This window comes from Miscanthus floridulus, chromosome 5 (genome assembly GCF_019320115.1).
Source record: "Miscanthus floridulus cultivar M001 chromosome 5, ASM1932011v1, whole genome shotgun sequence".
Classification (NCBI taxonomy): domain Eukaryota; kingdom Viridiplantae; phylum Streptophyta; class Magnoliopsida; order Poales; family Poaceae; genus Miscanthus; species Miscanthus floridulus.
Window position 1 is genome coordinate 96,570,233 of NC_089584.1, and position 21,227 is coordinate 96,591,459.

At 46.2% G+C, this 21,227-nt stretch overlaps 2 protein-coding genes and 1 pseudogene across 2 annotated transcripts; 2 read left to right on the top strand and 1 right to left on the bottom strand.

Moving 5' to 3' along the window:
- Window positions 1-5,499: 5,499 nt before the first annotated feature.
- Window positions 5,500-8,169, top strand: LOC136452688 (auxin-responsive protein IAA5-like). Its single transcript, XM_066453273.1, has 5 exons — window positions 5,500-5,904; window positions 5,985-6,220; window positions 6,803-6,944; window positions 7,184-7,245; window positions 7,750-8,169. The coding sequence occupies exons 1-5, from the start codon at window positions 5,561-5,563 to the stop codon at window positions 7,785-7,787; spliced, it is 822 nt and encodes a 273-aa protein (XP_066309370.1). The 5' UTR covers window positions 5,500-5,560; the 3' UTR covers window positions 7,788-8,169.
- An 89-nt stretch (window positions 8,170-8,258) lies between these two features.
- LOC136454958 (NAC domain-containing protein 2-like) lies at window positions 8,259-9,275 on the bottom strand. Its single transcript, XM_066455186.1, has one exon. The coding sequence runs from the start codon at window positions 9,273-9,275 to the stop codon at window positions 8,259-8,261; it is 1,017 nt and encodes a 338-aa protein (XP_066311283.1).
- Window positions 9,276-9,726: 451 nt separating this feature from the next.
- On the top strand, window positions 9,727-21,173 carry LOC136454959 (cationic amino acid transporter 5-like; annotated as a pseudogene).
- The last annotated feature ends 54 nt before the right edge of the window (window positions 21,174-21,227 follow it).

The window sequence follows — 21,227 nt, forward strand, 5'->3', positions numbered from 1 at the left end:
AATATAGGGATGCTTATGGCTTTCACTAGAAGTTCGAAGGACATGCAATGGCGTTGACAACACTCATGACATGGTGAAGGAGCAAGATTTGGTTTTGCATGGTTGTTGGTGACATGCAGTTGAGGCGATCCTTGCAGATCAGCGTGGTGGTGACATGTCACACATGTCTAGGACCTCGTCGGTGCCACAACGATATCCTGCTAGCGGTGACTTTCCACAATTATTGCTTCGGCGGCTTGTCTCGCATTGTGATGGCTAGTACGGTGCAACTACGATGATCCATGCCATGGTAGGGTTTGGGTCTTGGACAAAGGCCCTGCCTAGGCCTTGGTTGTGGTCGACAATAGTGACATCTTTGGCGGCACTCTACTCATTGGAGGTATTGTCGTGAGGCCCTCTCCTCTTTTAGGAGTTTTGGTTAGAAAAGTCCTTCATGGCATCGACGGAGGATTCATTGCAGAATCAATATCTTCCCTAGATTCCAACGACATGTAGGGTGACATTTGGCGGTCATTTTTTTATGGTATCATTAAGGTTGTACTATCTCAGTTTTAAATTATAAGTCACTTTGACTTTTTTGGTACATCTATTTCACTATATATCTAAATATAATAATATGTCTAGGTATATAGACAATACGGGTTTCAAGCTTTGGTACACAGGGACAATCACGAATAGAAATAGAGTAGGAGTTTTGATTGATAAGAGCCTTAAGAATGGTGTGGTGGGAGTGAGAAGGCAAGGAGATAGGATTATCTTAGTCAAGCTTGTCGTTGGTGATATGGTCTTGAATGTAATTAGTGCGTATGCCCCCCAAGTAGGCCTCGACGTGAGTGCTAAGAGATAGTTCTGGGAAGACTTAGATGGCTTGATTAGAGCTGTACCTAGTAGTGAGAAGCTTTTATAGGAGAAGATCTTAATGGATATGTAGGTACTACAAGCGTAGGTTTTGAGGCAGCTTATGGAGGTTTTGGGTATGGTAGTAGGAATCAGGAGGGGGAGGAAGTTCTGGACTTCGCGATAGCTTTGGACCTGATGATAGCCAACACTTTCTTTAGAAAGAGAGAATCTCATCTGGTGACCTTCAGTAGCGGACAACACTCTAGCCAGAATAACTTTGTCCTCGCAAGAAGAAAGGACAAACGAGCATGCTTGGGTTACAAGGTGATACCAGGGAAGTGTGTTGTTTCTTGACATAAGCTTTTGGTGGTAGACTTTTGTTTTCTGGTGCGTGCCCGTAGGGACAAACAAGCTAAGATTGAAAGAATAAAGTGGTGGAAACTGAAAGGAGAGACGTTAGAGGTATTCAGGAAAAGGGTTATTAAAGAGGGCTCTTGGAAGAAAGAAGAGGACATAAACAATATGTGGGAGAAGATGGCAACCAACATTCGAAAGGTGGCCTCAGAGGTGTGTGGAGTAACCAAAGAAAGTGGAGATGAGGCTAAAGATACTTGGCGGTGGAACGAGAAAGTTCAAATGGCTATTAAGGAGAAGAAAGAATGCTATAGACGCTTGTACCATGATAGGAGTGTGGACAATATAGAGAAGTACAATGTGGCAAAAAAGACTACAAAGCGAGCTATAAGTGTAGCAAAGGGTAAAGTGTACGAGGATCTTTACCAATATTTGAATACGAAGAAAGGAGAGAAGGACATTTATAGGATGGCTAGGGTTCGTGAGAGAAAGACAAGGGACTTCAACAAAGTTAAGTGCATTAAGGATGAAAGGGAGCATCTTTTGGTGAAGGAGGATGAGATCCGACATCGATGGCAAGAGTATTTTGACAAATTATTCAATGGTGAGAATACAGACACAACCTTTCAGTTGGATGACTCTTTTGATGACACAAATAGGCGCTTTGTGCAGAGAATCCAAGAATCTGAGGTCAAAGAGGCGTTGAAAAGGATAAAAAGAGGTAAGGCGATGTGATCGGATGGTATTCCAATCGAGGTGTGGAGATGCCTTGGAGACATAGCTATAGTATGGCTAACCAAACTATTCAACCATATTTTTCGATCGAACAAGATGCCTGACGAGTGGAGAAGAAGTATATTGGTACCGATCTACAAAAATAAATGGGATATTCAAAGTTGCACTAATTACCGAGGAATTAAGTTGATGAGCCATACTATGAAGCTATGGGAGAGAGTTATCGAGCATCGCTTGAGAGCAATAAAACAGGTCTCTATGAACCAATTTGGTTTTATATCCGAAAGGTCAACCATGGAAGCCATTTTCTTAATAAGACAAGTTATGGAGCGGTATAGGGAGAAGAAGGACCTACGTATGGTTTTTATTGACTTAGAGAAGGCTTATGATAAAATACCAAAGAATGTTATGTGGTGGGCTTTGGACAAACATAAAGTCTCAACGAAGTACGTCGGGCTTATTAAGGACATGTGCAACAATGTTATGACTAGTGTTCAAACAAGTGATGGAGACACGGATGACTTCCCGATTAGGATGGGACTACATCAAGGATCAGCTTTGAGCCCTTATCTATTTGCCTTAATAATGGATGAGGTCACAAGGGACATAGAAGGGGACATCCCTTGGTGTATACTTTTCACGGACGATGTAGTGCTAGTTGATGAAAGCCGGACATGAGTGAATCAAAAACTGGAGTTATGGCGAGAGACTTTGGAGTCCAAAGATTTTAGACTCAGTAGAACTAAAACTGAGTATATGAGATGTGACTTCGGCACTACTACTCGGAAGGATGAACATATTAGTTTAGAAGGTCAAGTAGTGTCTAGGAAGAATACCTTTCGATATTTAGGATCAATGCTACAGAGAGACGGGGATATTGATGAAGATGTTAGCCATAGAATCAAAGCAAGGTGGATGAAGTGATGCCAAGCATCTGGTGTCCTATGTGACAAAAGGGTACCATAGAAGCTAAAAGATAAGTTTTATAGAACGACGATTAGACCTGCTATGTTGTATGGTGCAGAATGTTGGCCTACGAAAAGACGACATGTTCAACAGATAAGTGTCGCGGAAATACGTATGTTGCGTTGGATTTACGGTCATACAAGAAGAGATCAAGTTCAGAACGATGATATACGTGATAGATTAGGGGTAACACCAATTGAAGAAAAGCTTGTCCAACACCGGTTGAGATGGTTTGGACATGTCCAACGGAGACCTCTAGAGCCACCGGTGCATAGTGAAATTCTAAGTCAGGATAGTAATGTGAAGAGAGGCGGATGAAGACCGAAGTTGACTTGGGTAAAGACAATAAAAGGAGACTTGAAAGGATGAAATATACCCAAAGACTTGGCCTTAGATAGAAGTGTTTGGAAATAGCTATTCACGTGCCTGAACCTTGATTGCTTCTGCTGGGTTTTAACTCTAGTCTACCCTAACTTATTTGGGACTTAAAGGCTTTGTTGTTGTCGTCATCGTCTAGGTATATAGCGAAATAGATGAAAAAAAATCAAAACGTCTTATAATTTGAAACAGATGAAGTATTTATTAAGGTGGTTCTCTTGTTATCTCTTTCTTGTTGATGCCATTTTTCTTTTTTATGTTTGCACGTTGTTTTTTTATCTATCAGTATATGATCGACATATTTTTGTTGTTGGCTCTTAAAAAAAAGGACAGATCGGCTGTGGGCGGACGGTGGTTAACGCGACCTACGAGGGATGGAGGAGGATTCATGCCTACTTCATTCATGGGGCGTGTCCGTGCGCACGGCAGGAGCAGCGCGGCAGCGCCAGGCACGGGCACGGCTGGGAGCACGGGAACGGGTTGCGTGGCGTGTGGTGCGGGGGTGGGGTTGGTGCGCGAGGTCGTGTGGCCCGGGCGGAGAGGGACGTGTCCGTGGCGCTGTCGGGCTATCTCGCGTGTCGGCGGTTCCGTCCCTGCGCCCCAACCCCACGACCGTGTAGTACGCCTTTTTTTTTTTTTTGCGAGGCGCCTTAATTTTCCTTGCTCATGCTTGGAGCACCGGACTGTCGATTTTCCTCATGAAAAACGCCGGAGACGCACCACACCAAAGTCCAAACACACCAACAACCTGCACCTATTCTTTTCTTCTTCACCACCTAATCGGGACTCCTGCTGCTACCATGGACAGGGGGAAGCCGAGTAACGTACAGCAGTTGTTGTACCCGTAAACGTCGTGCAGGTTTCAGTGTCAAAGATCACTGTTACCATGGACGACATGCGCCAAAACTGCGGAACCGAAGAATAATACAACTTGGAGCGGTAAAAACAGTGACTAGCATTTGGGCTGCCGCGTTATTAGCTGCCTATCAAAGCCAAATTCCCACGTCTACGTTACCCTGAGCCCTGTGCCAGACTGGCCTTTTTCCATTTTACGTTCTCCTAGTTGTTTTCTCCAGCAATACCGTACGTATTATACTAGTCGTCGTATTTGCTGGTCAATGGTCTTGGACGCCATGCCAGCTTATCGTAGCTGGAAAAGGTAGTTAAATGCGTACGATGTGATTAGCTCGCGGACGGCCAATTTGTCCCGTGGATGTGATTGCTCGGGTGCGGAGTTTAACAGCATTGCTTAGGGCTTGTTGAGTTCCTTCTTCTAAAGTTTACTTCTGATCTCATCGAATATTTAAATATATGTATGGAGTATTAAATATAGACTAAAAAATAACTAATTATATAGTTTACGATTAATTTGTAAAACGAATCTTTTAAACCTAATTAGTCCATGATTTGACAATATGGTGCCACAGTAACACGTGTGCTAATAATAGATTAATTAGGCTTAATAAAAGTGTCTCGCGGATTACTGACAGATTCTATAATTTATTTTTTATTAATATCCGAACACCCCATACAACCCTCCATATGACAATCAATATGACACTTCAAAACTTTTACCCACTAGATTTAAATAAGGCCATACTAAGACATACGTGCACTTCCCAAAACTAGCATAGTCGCCGACCTGGCCATTGGCTAGCAGTAGCCGTGCCGAGGGCCGGTTTGCAGGCCTTAAGGCAGAAGTAGGCTCTTTTCGGCTGCTCTAATAAGCTGGTTTATGAGCTGATTTATTAATTATGATATAATGTTTTTTTCTTTTAATAAATCAGCCGTACCAGCGGTTTAAAGACCGACCCGAAGAGAGTTGCGGTCGATTTCCATGACAAGCAAGAGAAAAATGGCCGATTAGCTGAGAGCTGACTCTGCGTCGTCCACCTGTGACCTGGAGAGGACGCCGCACAGGCCGACCCCACAGAGCAGAGACTCCCACCCACACATCGAGACGGAGCAGAGACTCCCACCCACACATCGAGACGGAGACCAGCGGCAGCAGCGACCCAAGCACAAAACACCGCGCGACAAGACGACAACCGGACAAGGGCCCCCCGGGACAAAGAAAAAAAAGGCGAGAGAAATTCGTTAAAAATCCTCCCGGTCGGGCCACTTTTATTACCACCTCCACCAGCACTCCCGCAGCAAGTCGTCGTCGCTCCCCCCTCGTCTCGTCACCTCCACTCCAAACCCACCCCCACCTCGCCGCTCCTCTCTCACTGGTTTCTACCCCCCAGGCCCCAGGTCCCCCTGTCTCTTCTCTTCCCCACCCGCCCCAATGTCGCCGCCCCTCGAGCCCCATGACTACATCGGCCTCTCCGCCGCCGCCGCGCCGCCGACCCCGACCTCGTCCTCCTCCTCCTCCTCCTCGCCGGCGCCCCGCCTCACCCTGCGCCTCGGCCTGCCGGGCTCCGAGTCCCCCGACCGCGACCGGGACTGCTGCGAGGACGTCGCCGCCGCGCTCTCCCTCGGCCCGCTGCCGGCTGCCCCCAAGGCAGCCGCCGCATCCGCTGGTGTCTCCGCCAAGCGCGCCTTCCCGGACCCCGCCCAGCGCCCCGGCGCTGCTGCCAAGGCTAGCGACGACAAGCAGCAGGCTTCCCCCGCCGCGCCGCCGGCCGCCAAGTAAGACCCCGCTTCGATTCGCCGCCGGCGCTACTGTTTTGGCCCGGAACTGACCGATGCGGTGCTGTCGATCCGTGCAGAGCGCAGGTGGTGGGATGGCCGCCCGTGCGGAACTACCGGAAGAACACCCTCGCCGCCAGCGCCTCCAAGAGCAAGGCGCCCGCGGAGGAGGCCGCGTCCGGATGCGGCGGGCCCATGTACGTCAAGGTGAGCATGGATGGCGCGCCCTACCTCAGGAAGGTGGACATCAAGATGTACTCCAGCTACGAGGACCTCTCCATGGCGCTCGAGAAGATGTTCAGCTGCTTCATCACTGGTGAGTGGTGTTCGGTTCTATTCTTCCGTTTGATGCGTTCCCCTCTTGTAATTACACAAGCACTGCGCCCTTTCACTGCCATTTTTGGAAGCTTATTGATTGGATCCGTTGCTATAAGCCCTTTGTGGTGTACTAGATTTAAGTACTCCAAAAGAGTAGGAGGAGCTTGAGTAATTATTGTCGAATAAAAGTTGCTTTCTTGAAGCAAAGATTCATAAGACTTGCATGAAGATAGCATTCATACAGCGATGTGCTATGCATATATGATCCTAAACAAGGACCAAGCACAATACAGACATACAGTCATTTTGTGCACAGGGAGAAATTTCTGCTTATCATGCCACGATCTAAGTGCCATCGGCCTTGGCTCCACTGCTCAATTTTCATCAGAGTTCCATGTAGGCATGTAGCTTTGCTAATGGACGAATAATTGGGACACGTGCGCACATTTTCATGGCCTAACAAATAACGATTAATGTGTGAACAGAAAGTAAATACCATACAAATCACTGAACAGTTTTTTTTGCATAGTATGTCTTCCTTCTTTTCACAAGGATATTTACTTGGCCTGTGATTTTAAAGGTCAAAGTGGTCTGCATAAATCATCGAGCAAAGATAGGCTGACTAATGGCTCAAAGGTGGTTGCCCTCAAAGACCAGGAATATGTCCTTACATATGAGGATAAGGATGCAGACTGGATGCTTGTTGGTGATCTTCCCTGGGAGTAAGTACACCTTATACATTGTCATATATGTTTGTTTTAATGGTGCTAGCGTAGACTATAGTTGGATCAAGTTGGGTTCATCCGTTGTTAATTTTATTGGCAATTATTAAGAACATATTATATGATTATGAAAATAATATCATATGCATTATTTATCCTCTTGTGAATGCATTACCTCATAGCATCAGTAGCTCACTATCTCAGTAGTGCTAGTGCTGACCTTATTTGTTCCTTTGCAGTTATTTTACCTCTATCTGTCGGAAGCTCAAAATCATGAGGCGCTCTGATGCTGTTGGAATAGGTATGTACCATGTGTACAATAGATCTAGAAATTCCGCATGTATTCTGTGCATATGTTACAGCATTGCAGGACGAATTTTATCAATTCCCAAATGCTAATATTTGCAGTTAACTTATAGTATGCGGTGGCTATATTTCTCATTTTTTGCATGAGGTTGTCTTGCCAGCCCTTTGAAAATAAGTTAGGCCAAAGTATTCAAATATTAGCTGCAACTGTATCCTGGCCGCCAACAGATTGTAGCTTGTATGCATAGCTCATCTCTCTTGGCTGATAACATAGCACAAACTTAAGGGAATAATAAGATGATTAAATATTAATTGGAAGAAACAGTTGCTGTTTTGGTGCCTGAATCTGAAACTTCAGTTTGGAAGGTGCCTTTTCTTCTTTTCTGCAACTAAGACCACTGACTATTGCATCCGATCCTTTATTTTGTAATTTTGTGCATTGTTTCATTTAGCTATAATACTTCTTGTATGATTCTGAACTATGTCCATTTGCCTGCAGCTCCAAGAACCATAGAGCAGACAGGTCAGAACAAATAAGCTTGGTCTTTGTCTGCATCCACGGAAGACATCTGAGCTAGCTGGGAGACTATGTTGAAGGCTGAAATAGTTGCTGGGAATTATCAAAACTCGTCAAATGTTTAGTGTAGTTTTCACGTGTCCTTGAGATATGTGCATTTGTATGTGATGTGATCCGTCAGATCGTGCAATCGTAGGTTGCTGTTCTTGTGCCATTTAAAGGCCAAATCAGGGAGCTCTCTGCTTCCTGTGTGTGATTGCTTTCCAGCATTCCCTGTTATTCTACTCTGAAATCAAACATCATGCCACAAGAACTGATGGTTCGTGATGTCAAGAAAGCTGCCCTAATTGTTCAATTGCAACCTCGTAATTGTGTTCTTTTACAGGAGAAATTGGTTCTGCACTCAGCTTCCTACCACATTAACACTAGTGCTAACAGCGCATTTTACAGAGAACAGGGGTATTCGTTTGGGGTTTGTCATGGCTCACCAGTCACCCTTTCTTTGGGTTCTGCGAATCTGAGAAGAAATTGTTGAACGTTGGGTCCCTGGGATCTCTGGGCTCCTGTTCTGCTTCCACCGGAGCATCAAGAGGGGCACTGCTGTCACCGAAGAAATTGTAGAATTGGATGTCCGAAGTCCCGGTCTCCTCCTGTTCTGCTTTCTCCGCCGCATCAAGCGGGTCCTTGCTGTCAGCGAAGATTTCCCCGGTCGTGGCCGCATAAGCGCTCTCGCCGTCGCCGTCGGCCTTCTTCTGGCGTCCAGGCGACGCCGCCACCGTCTCCGCACCAGAGTCCTTGTCGCCCGCCTTCCTCTTACGCCCAGGCCCCGCCGCCGTTTCCGCACCAATCTCCTCGTCCGCGTCCTCGCGTCCAGGCGTCACCACTGCAGACGCAGCGGGGCCCTCGCTGCCCGCTTCCGCCACCGCCATAGAACTCTCGTCGTCTACGTTGGCATTCGGGTTGCGGTACACCTTGCACAAGACAAGAAGGTTCGAGGAGCCCGCTTCTTGGCCGCCTTCATCGGAGTCGAGGCTGAGCTCCACCATGCGCCATGCCGAACGCACACGCTTGCCGTCCACTTTCTCCATGAAGGCGAAGGTCTGATGCTGTCCTATCCACTGCCGGCGGCCGCCGCGGTAGGAGAACACGGTGGTCTTGGGTCCGTTGTTGGCCCAGCTTCCCTCCCTCCCGGTGTCCACTTTGCGTTTCTTGTGCTTCTTGGAGGGGGCCCTGGGGAGCAGCGTCGTGAAGAAGTACCACGTCCTCTCCCCATCGTCCGCAGTCGCCGGCGAGTACTGGCTGGTGAGCAGGTCCGGGTCCGCGGCATACAGGTCCGCCTCGTGAATGAAGTCGCTCACCTTGGTGCCGGAGACGATCCGGTGGCGCAGGTAGGAGTCGATGAGCTCCTCGTAGGAGGGGTGTCCGGTGAAGGTCGCAGGCGGCGGCTTGGGCGAGGAGGAGCCGACGGCGAAGGTCGGAGGCGGTGGCTTGGGCAGGCTGCCAGCCATGGCGAAGATGGATGGTTTCGGCCTTTCGGGAACCGTTGTGAGTTGCGATCACGAGGAGGCGTGCTAAGGGCGGCGGCGGTTTATATAGCCAGCCCAGTAAATTGCATGACTGGTCCTTTAAAGTATTCGTCGGTTTTTATTTAGGTTTCCAAACTATAAAATCACGTTTAGCTACCTAATGTATTTAAGTGATCTTATTTAGATCCAAAATAGGCACGAGGAGGGTTAGAAGCTGACGTGGACATAATTTGAACAGAAAACCGTGAGACATGCAACGTCCCCATCGGTGGCGGCTCCCACAAGCCGCGCCCCATGCCTACGCTCGTCGCAAAGCCGGCTGTCTCCTACATGGCCGTGGGCGGCGCGCCATCGATGGGCCTCGGCATCGACTTGGGCATGGCCATGGGCGTCGGCCTCGGGCCCTAAGTGTCCTCGTAGTAGTCACGGGTACATGGTGCCCGCGGAGATGTCCGCGCCGGTGGAGTACGACGAGGGCGCAGGCAAGGCCGCGGCGACGGTACCAGCGAGGAGCTACTGGCGATGGCACAAGGACGACTTCTTCCCGGAGCCGTCGTTCGCGAGCTAGGGCGCATACCGTCAGGCGCTGGGCGAGACCCCCGCCCGCCTCCGGGACCGCCTCGCGGGGTGGTCCACCGACGCCACGGAGCTGGGCGCGCTGCGCCGCCGGAGCGAGCACGAGATGCGGCGGTGCCTCACGTGGTGGGACCTCACCTGGTTTGGCTTCGGCTCCGTCATCGGCGTCGGCATCTTCGTTCTCACGGGGTAGGAGGCGCACAACCACGCGGGCCCCGCCATCATGCTCTCCTATGTTGCCTCGGGCCTCTCCACCATGTTGAAAGGTCCTAATATGGCTAGAGGGGGGTGAATAGCCTATTTAAAAATCTACAAATCAACTAGAGCAATTTGATTAGTATGACAAATAGCGAAATACAAACTTGCTCTAGCTCTATAAGGGTTGCAAGCCACCTATCCAATAATTCTAGTTGCAATGATTACTAGGCACACAACTTACAATGTTACTACTCACTAAGGGCTCTCAATCTTGCTACTCTAAAGAGCTCCACTAGATGAACTTAAAATAACAAAGTAAGCTCTCAATTCTAATTACACTAAAGAGCTTGCCACAACTAGTTTGCAAGAATATAAATGAGTGAGTAGGGTGATTATACCGTCGTGTAGAGGAGTGAATCAATTACAAGATGAATACTAAATCAATCACTGGGAGAATACCAAAGGGCAAGAGACAACCAATTTTTTTTCTGATGTTCACGTTCTTGCCGGCACGCTAGTTCTTATTGTGTCGACCAACACTTGGTGCTTCGGCGGCTACGAGGTGTTGCACGAACCCCATCCACACAATCGGACACCGCAAGAACCTACTCACAAGTGACGTAACTCAATGACACGAGTAATCCACTAGAGTTACCTTTCAGCTCTCCGTCGGGGAAGGCACAAGACCCCTCACAATCACCACTATCAGAGCCGGAGACAATCACCAACCTTCGCTCAACGATCCTCGCTGCTCTAAGCCGTCTAGGTGATGGCAACCACCAAGAGTAACAAGTCAATCCCACAGCGAAACACGAATGTCAAGTGCCACTAGATGCAATCACTCAAGCAATACACTGGGATTCTCTTCCAGTCCCATAATGATGATGAAACAATGATGAAGATGAGTGGGAGGGCTTTAGCTAAGCTCACAAGGTTGCTATGTCAATACAAATGTCCAAAAGAGTGAGCTTGAGCCGGCCATAGGGCTTAAATAGAAGCCCCCACGAAATAGAGCCATTGTACCCCTTCACTGGGCACAACTCGGGGTGACCGGACGCTCCGGTCAGTTCGACCGAACGCAGGACCCCAGCGTCCGGTCACCCAATGCTTGCCACGTGTCATCGGCTTCAAACGCCGATCGCCCGATTTCAACGGTCAAGGGATGATCGGACGCGTCAGTTAGAAAGTGACCGGACGCGGGACCCTAGCGTCCAGTCGTTTCCAGTAAGGTTCCAAACATAAAATTTCACGACCGGACGCGTCCGGTCATGCTCGACCAAACACACCCAGCGTTCGGTCACTCAATGTTTCCTCTGTGCGCCTCACGTCAGCGTACGTCAGCACTGATCGGACGCATTCCGCCAGCGTCCGGTCACTCTTCACGCCAGCGTCCGGTCACTGCACCACCAGCGTCCGGTCACTCTGTGAACCCCTGTCTTTTCTGTATAGGGCGCCGGTGAAGTTTCTAACCCTTGCTCAAATGTGCCAACCACCAAGTGTATCACCTTGTGCATAAGTTTCTTGAACCCCAAATGGTAACAATTGCTCCCCCTACATATGTGTTAAGAGTTTGGATTGTAGCTTACACATATGCTTAGATAGAAAATATAGGAGACAATTTCTACCGTATGATGCTAAGGTATAAGAGATGGACCTTTGAAGCGTGATATCGATCGGAGTGGACCAATATACCATCCTTAGCACCATTAGTAACTATACATACACAAAAAACTAGAATACCCCATGAGATCAACATTACAAGCAATGGTCTAATTTACATAAAATAAATATAAGTCTAGTTACTTTAGCCTATGCATACTAGTTTTTTATTTCACCATTCAAGCATATAACTAGCATACACCACACAAGCATGGATATTGAAATTTAGAACTTGTGACATGCAAGCAAATATATGAAATACACATTTTAATGCAACATACAAGTTTATGAGCTTGCTCCCCCTACTTGTGTGCTTTTTTTGTTTACTAGCTTTGTGAATTTCTCCCCCTTTGTCAACAATTAGCACAAAAATGTGAGCTCAAATTATAGATAGGTTGTGGTGAAACCATGTAAAAAGAGGATCATTTTCCCAATTTGGCTCAATTTAGATTACTTGTAAAAGATATTTAACTCGGTTTGATTCAAGGACAAACTTCTTCACACCTCCAAATAAGGGTTATCTTGTACCATGTCGAGTTAAATACTTGTAGCTTATTTTCTAGATCAAACACTAGGTTTACAAGCCCACAAATATGTCATATGCTACCACTAGATCATTTCAAACATACAAGCAATAGTGATACCATACAAGCATCAAATTCATTTGATTTTAATGACTGAGCCTAGGACATGATAGGAATGACTAGATGCACTAAATAAGTCCTTAGCAATGGATGGATGACATGTCGATCAACTTTACCTTGCTTTGCTCAAAGAAGAGGCATGTCATATAATGGGGGGTGCATCAACACATATTGGAGAAGTCAAGTATGTTCAATTCATTCCTTAGCTTACAAAATCTCTTCTCATCAAGTGGCTTGGTGAAGATATCGGCAAGTTGATCTTTGGTGCCCACACTCTCAATGCAAATGTTTCCTTTTTGTTGGTGATCTCTTATGAAATAATGGTAGACATCAATATGCTTTGTTCTTAAATGTTGAACTGGGTTGTTGGTGAGCTTTACGGTACTCTCATTATCACATAACAATGACACTTGCTTGAATTTGATTCTAAAATCATTCAAAGTAGCCTTCATCCAAAGTAATTGAGCACAACAACTACCGGCTGAAATGTACTCCGCTTCGGCGGTTGAAAGTGCTACACTATTTTGTTTCTTTGATGACCAAAATACAAGTGATCTTCCCAATAGTTGACATGTGCCTAATGTGTTCTTTCTCTCAACTTTGCATCCCGCATAATCGGAGTCCAAATATCCAATCAACTCGAATCTTGCTCCTTTGGGATACCATAATCTAATATTTTGTGTATGCTTCAAGTACCTCAATATTCTCTTTGTTGCCTTCAAATAACTTTCTCTTGGTGAGGCTTGAAATCTAGCACACATACATACACTAAACATCACATCCAGCCTTAATGCGGTCACATAGAGTAGGCTTCCAATCATAGACCGATACATCTTTTGATCCACCATGTTACCACTAGCATCACTATCCAAGCTTTCACTTATTCCTATTGGTGTACTAATAGCTTTAGCATCATCCATTCCAAACTTCTTGAGCATATCCTTGATGTACTTACCTTGACTCACAAATGTGTCATTCTTCATTTGCTTGATTTGAGGACCAAGAAAGTAACTAAGCTCTCCAATCATGGACATCTCAAACTCACTTGCCATCATCTTGCCAAACTCTTCACAAAAATCTTGATTTGTTGACCCAAATATGATATCATCAACATAGATTTGCATTACAAACAAGTCATTTCCAAGCTTCTTGGTGAAGAAAGTTGTGTCAACCTTTCCCATTTTGAATCCCTTAGAGAGTAGGAAATCCCTCAATCTCTCATACCATGGTCTTGGTGCTTGTTTCAATCCATACAAAGCCTTTCTCAACTTGTAAACATGGTTGTATTTCTTTTCATCTTCAAAACCGGGAGGTTGCTCAACATACACAAGCTCGTTGATGTACCCATTGAGAAATGCACTCTTCACATCCATTTGGTACAACTTGATGTTGTGGGCACAAGCATAGGCTAATAAGATCCTAATTGCTTTCAATCTTACAACCGGGGCATATGTTTCTCTAAAGTCAAGACCTTCAACTTGAGTGTAACCTTGAGCCACTAATCTTGCTTTGTTTCTTATTACTATCCCATCTTGATCTTGTTTGTCCCAAAAGACCCACTTGGTTCCTATCACATTATGATCCTTAAGCCTCTCAACTAACTCCCATACTTGGTTTTTTGTAAAGTTGTTTAACTCTTCATTCATAGCATTGGCCTAATCAATATCCTTCAAAGCTTCATCTATCTTCTTAGGTTCAATGGATGACATAAATGTGAAATGCTCACAAAATGAAGTCAATCTTGATCTAGTTTGCACACCTCTTGAAATATCACCAATGATAGTGTCCAAGGGATGATCTCTTGCAACATTGGTTGGTTGAAGCACTTGCACTTGATTGCTTGCATTTGATAGATCACTTGGTTGAGATGATGAACTAGCCACTTGTTGTTGATCTTGCACTTTGTCATCACTAGTTCTTGCTTGAACTTGATCATGAGAACCACTAGCTTACACATTTGAGTTAGAGAGCACTTGATTCTTGTCATCTTCAACATCAATTACCTCTCTAGGCCTTATATCACCAATATCTATGTTCTTTATTGCATTGACCAATTGAGTGCCTCTTACATCATCTAGATTCTCATCTTTCTCTTGAAAACCATTTGTTTCATCAAACTCCACATCATGAACCTCCTCGAGAGTACCAATAACTAAATTCCAAACTCTATAAGTCTTGCTAGTAGTGAAGTAACCAAGTAAGAAACCTTCATCACATTTCTTTTTAAACTTGCTCAATCTAGCGTTTTTCTTCAATATGTAGCATTTACAACCAAAAACCTGAAAGTATGCTATGCTGAGGTTTCTTCCATTCAAAAGCTCATAAGATGTCTTCTCCATCATGGGGTGATAATAGAGTTGGTTGCTATAATAGCAAGCCATGTTGATTGCTTTGGCCCAAAATGAATGACTCATATTGTACTCACTCAACATTGATCTTGCCATATCAATCAAAGTTCTATTCTTTCTTTCAACTAAGCCATTTGATTAAGGAGTGTACTTGGCCGAGAATTGATGTCTAATTCCAAATTCATTACACAACTCATCAATTCTAGTGTTCTTGAATTCACTGCCATTGTCACTCCTAACTTTCTTGATGATTGTTTTAAACTTATTGTGAATGCCCTTGACAAATGATTTGAATGTTGCAAACACATTACTCTTGTCAACAAGAAAGAATACCCATGTGTATCTAGTGAAATAATCCACAATCACAAATCCATATTTGTTTTCACCAATACTTATGTATGTGGTTGGTCCAAACAAGTCCATGTACATCAACTCAAATGCCTTAGATGTACTCATCATGCTCTTCTTAGGATGTGTGTTACCAACTTGTTTTTCGGCTTGACATGCACTACATAGCTTATCCTTCTCAAATGTGACATCTTTCATGCCTCTAACTAAGTCATGCTTAATCAACTTGTTCAATTATTTCATTCCAACAAGACCAAGCCTTCTATGCCATAACCAACCCATGCTAGACTTAGTGATCAAATATGTTGTCAATTGAGCTTCTCTAGAAATGAAATCAACCAAGTATAGATTTTCATATCTAAATCCTTTGAATATCAAGTTAGAGCCATCTATACTTATAATCTCTACATCATACACACCAAATATGCACTTGAAACTAAGATCACACAATTGATCTACCGACAAAAGGTTAAAGTTCAAGCTCTCTACTAGTAGCACATTGGAAATGCTCAAGTCATTGGATATTGCAATCTTACCAAGCCCTTTGACCTTGCCTTTGCTATTGTCACCAAATGTGATACTATCAATCCCATTGCTCTTGTTTTCATTGATTGAATTGAACATTCTTGGATCACCGGTCATGTGTTGTGTGCACCCACTATCAAGCACACAATGCCTTCCTCTGGCTTTATAATTGACCTACAAAAGAAGATCAATTCTTTTTAGGTACCCAAACTTGCTTGGGTCCTTGAAGGTTAGTTACCAAGGTCTTTGGTACCCAAATGGCCTTCTTCTTTGGGCCTACAATTGGTGTACCAATGAACTTAGTATTCACACCATTGGCACCCTTAACAAGCATGTAACAAGAATCAAATTTAATTGATGATACAATAGGTAGCTTGTTCTTGTTAATATTGCAATATTGCTCTACATGTCCAACTTGCTTGCATCTATTGTAAAATCGACCATTGCCCTTCACAAAGTTAACTTTGGGAGTGACAAAGATCGCCTTGCCTTTCTTAGGGGTATAGCCTAATCCCTCTTTGTTGAGAGAAAACCTTTGGCTACTCAAGCACTTTAGCAAGCGGGCATCTCCACCATAGGTATTGCCTAAGGCACGAGTGAGCTTATTCACATCCTTCTTGAGGGTCTCATTTTCCACCATTAATGAGGCATCATAAGTGAGATCATCACTCAAAGGTGAAGTAGAAGTAGTAGTGCTACAAGAAGTCTTAGTGGGAGCAACTATAATGGGCTTATAAAAAGATTTATCAATAAGATCACATATTAGTCCCACATCATATGATACAATCACTTGCTCCTTCTTGGCTTCCTCTTTGACTTGCTCGATGAGAGATGAGTGAGCTTTCTCAAGCTTAGAGTGAGCTTTGCTAAGCTTCTCATGGGTTTCCATTAGCCTCTCATGAGTGGCATTGAGCTCATCAATAGATTGCTCAACAAATTTGACTTTCTTGTTTAATTCCTTGCACTCCTTTCTCTTTATCTCAAAGCAAGTATGCACTTGCTCACACATGTCCATGAGCTCCTCCTTGGAGTACTCCTCATCATCATCATCACTCCTACACTTTCACATTCATCATCATCACTCACATCATATTTTACCTTGGTAGGTTTTGCCATGAGGCATGTCGAAGGAGTGTCAAAGATGGAGAGGGCTTGTTGTTGATGGTGATGCTTGCTAGTGTTTTCTTGATAGATTTTTTGCCATTATCACTAGAGTCATCACTATCCGAAGAGCCATCACTATCCCAAGTGACCACATAGCCTCCACCCTTCTTCTTTTAGAAGGTCATTCTCTTCTCCTTCTTCTCCTTCTTTTCTTTTTTATCCTTCTTGTGCTTCTTCTTCTCATCCTCATTATTGTCACTATTATAGGGACAATTTGCTACAATGTGATCAGGACTCATGCAATTGTAGCATCTTCTCACATATTCTTTGCTTTTGGTGTGATCTCTTCTCTTTCTTGCACCATAGCCCTTCTTCATGAATTTTCCCATCTTACGTACAAAGAGGGCCATAGCTTCATCATCAATATCACTAAGATCATCATCATCACTTGATTCTTTCTTGGACTTGCCCTTGTTCTTGGATAATGATGAGCTAGCCTTGAATGATATACTCTTCTTCTTCTTTTCTTCTTCTTCCTTCTTGTCATCCTTGTCATCCCCTTCCCTTTCCACACGGTATGTCTCTTGGGTTATGACATCACCTAGTACTTGGTTAGGGGTAATCTCCTTCAATCCTCCTCTTATGATAAGCAATCTCAACATCTCAAATCTTGGAGGTAAGCACATCAAGAACCGATGAGAGACATCATCATCCTTGATCTTCTCTCCCAAGGCCTTCAAGTCAGTTACAATCACTTGCAACCAATGGAACATTTCTAGAATGCTCTCATCTTCCCTCATCTTGAAGCTTGTCAACTTATCCTTGAGAATGTACAACTTAGCACTCTTCACTGCTGGTGTGCCCTCATATGTTTTCTCCAATCTTCTCCACACCTCATTTGCTCTTTCACAATCTTTGATTTGCTCAAACACCTTGGAATCAATGGCATTGTATATGGTGTTGAGAGCCATTGTATTGCATTGCTTGTTGGTCTTGTCTTGGTTGGTGGGGTCATCGAGATCAATGATAGCATAGTCATTCTCGGTCACCTCCCATACTTGATCATTGATTGAACCAAGACACATCCTCATCTTTCTCTTCCAATAATCATAGCATGTGCCATCAAAGAACGGTGGTTTGCCCTCCACATGGTTGAACACAACTTGAGCCATAATTTGACACCGAGGTCGTTAAGCCTTCAATCAAACGATAACCTAGCTCTGATAACACTTGAAAGGTCCTAATATGGCTAGAGGGGGGGGGGGGTGAATAGCCTATTTAAAAATCTACAAATCAACTAGAGCAATTTGATTAGTATGACAAATAGCGAAATGCAAACTTGCTCTAGCTCTACAAGGGTTGTAAGCCACCTATCCAACAATTCTAGTTGCAATGATTACTAGGCACACAACTTTCAATGTTACTACTCACTAAGAGCTCTCAATCTTGCTACTCTAAAGAGCTCTACTAGATGAACTTAAAATAACAAAGCAAGCTCTCAATTCTAATTACACTAAAGAGCTTGCCACAACTAGTTTGCAAGAATATAAATGAGTGAGTAGGGTGATTATACCATCGTGTAGAGGAGTGAACCAATTACAAGATGAATACTAAATCAATCATCGGGAGAATACCAAAGGGCAAGAGACAACCAATTTTTTTCCCGAGGTTCCCATGCTTGCCGGCACGCTAGTCCCCGTTGTGTCGACCAACACTTGGTGGTTCAGTAGCTAAGAGGTGTTGCACGAACCTTGTCCACACAATCGGACACCGCAAGAACCTACCCATAACTGAGGAAACTCAATGACACGAGCAATCCACTAGAGTTATCTTTCAGCTCTCCGCCGGAGAAGCCACGAGACCCCTCACAATCACCACGATCAGAGCTAGAGACAATCACTAACCTCTGCTCAACGATCCTCGCTGCTCCAAGCCGTCTAGGTGGCGGCAACCACCAAGAGTAACAAGTGAATCTCGTAGCGAAACACGAATGCCAAGTGCCACTAGATGCAATCACTCAAGCAATGCACTTGGATTCTCTCCCAATCTCACAATGATGATGAAACAATGATGGAGATGAGTGGGAGGGCTTTGGCTAAGCTCACAAGGTTGCTATATCAATGCAAATGTCCAAGAGGGTGAGCTTGAGCTGGCCATGGGGCTTAAATAGAAGCCCCCACGAAATAGAGCCGTTGTACCCCTTTACTGGGCACAACTCAGGGTGACCGGATGCTCTGGTCAGTTCGACCGAACGCATGACCTCAGCGTCCGTTCGCCCGATGCTTGCCACGTGTCATCGACTTCAAACGCCGATCGCTCGATTTCAATGGTCAAGGGATGATCGGACGTGTCAGTTAGAAAGTGACCGGACGCAGGACCCCAGCGTCCGATCGTTTTCAGTAAGGTTCCAAACACGAAATTTCACGACCGGACGCGTCCGGTCATGCTTGACCGGACACACCCAGCGTCCAGTCACTCAACATTTCTTTTGTGCACCTCATGTCAGCGTACGTCAGCACTGACCGGACGCATTTTGACAGCGTCCGGTCACTCTTCGTGCCAGCGTCCAGTCACAAGACCGACATGTGTGCTCACTGCTGCTACTGACCGAACTCAGGAGCCCAGCATCCGATCACTGTGCCACCAGCGTCCGGTCACTCTATGAACCCCTGTCTTTTCTGTATAGGGCACCGGTGGCACTGTCGGACTATCCGCACTCTATGGGCGGGCACTCCACCGATGAAGTTTCTAACCCTTGCTCAAATGTGCCAACCACCAAGTGTATCACCTTGTGCACATGTGTTAGCATACTTTCACAAATACTTTCAAGGGTGTTAGCACTCCACTAGATCCTAAATGCATATGTAATGGGTTAGAGCATCTAGTGGCACTTTGATAACCGCATTTCAATATGAGTTTCACCCTTCTTAATAGTACGGCTATCTAACCTAAATGTGATCACACTCGCTAAGTGCCTTGATCACCGAAACAAAATGGCTCATACTATTTATACCTTTGTCTTAAGCCTTTTATTTTTCTCTTTCTTCTTTTCAAGTTCAAGCATTTGATCATCACCATGCCATCACCATTGTCATGATCTTCGCCATTGCTTCATCACTTGGAGTAGTGCTACCTATCTTATAATCACTTTGATAAACTAGATTAACACTTAGGGTTTTATCAATTAACCAAAACCAAACTAGAGCTTTCACATGCTCTCCGTCTTCTGCTACACCGAGTTCACCGTCGAGATCCCCATGGCTGGTGGTTCCTTCGCCTACCTCCACATCAATCTCAGCGACGCCGCGGCGTTCATCGCCGCCGCCAACCTCATCCTCAAGAGCGTCATCGGCACGGCGATCGTGGCACAGTCCTAGACATCCTACCTCGCATCGCTCATCAACAAGCCCGCCATCACGCTACGGATCCACGCATCGGGGCTTACCGAGGGGTACGACGAGCTGGACCCCATCGCGGTGGTTGTCGTTGCCGTCACTACCACGCTGGCCATGCTCACCGCCAAGGGCACCTCCCGCGTGAACTGGGTCATGTCCGCCGTGCACGTGGTCATCATCGCGTTCGTCATCATGGCCGGGTTCATCCACGCCAACCCGGCCAACCTCCGGCCCTTCATGCCGCACGGCATGCCAGGCGTGTTCCAGGCGGCGACGATTGTCTACTTCGCGTACGGCGGCTTCGACAACATCGCGACCATGGCAGAGGAGACCAAGAACCCATCATGGGACATCCTGCTGGGCTCCATGTCTGTCATCATGGCCATCTACTGTATCATGGCGCTGGTGTCGAGCATGATGCAGCCGTACACGGCCATCGACCACAGCGCTGCCTACTCGGTGGTGTTCGCCAGCTTGGGGATAAGCTGGGCGCAGTACGTGGTGGCGCTGGGCGCTTTCAATGGGATGACCATAGTGCTATCGGTGGGCGTGCTGGGGCAGGCACGCTATAGCACCCACATCACGTGGAGCCACACCATCCCGCCCGTGTTCGTGCTGGTGCACCCGAGGATCGGCACCCCCGTGCACGCCACCGCGCTCATCGCCGTCTGTAGCGCCTGCATCACCCTCTTCTCCAGCCTCGACGTCCTCTCCAGCCTGCTCTCCGTCAGCACGCTCTTCATCTTCATGATGATGGCCACGGCGCTGCTCGTCCGGCGGTACTACGTGCGGGGCGTGACGACCTAGACGCACGCGCTACGGTTCACGGCCCTGCTGCTGCTCATCATCGCGTCGTCCATCGGCATCGCCGTGTACTGGGGCATGTCGCCGGAGCGGTGGCAGGGCTACGTGGTGCTGGTGCCGGCGTGGGCGGCCGGCACGCTGGGCATCCAGCTGCTGGTGCCCGCGGCGCGGGCGCCCAAGGTGTGGGGCGTGCCGCTCGTGCCATGGCTGCCCTTGCCGTCCATCGCCACCAACCTCTTCGTAGCGGGCTGGCCACGACGGAGATGCTTGTGGTGGTGATGACGGACAGCAGCGGCGAAACTCCGGCGTACGATCAATTTCGGCGGCTAGAGA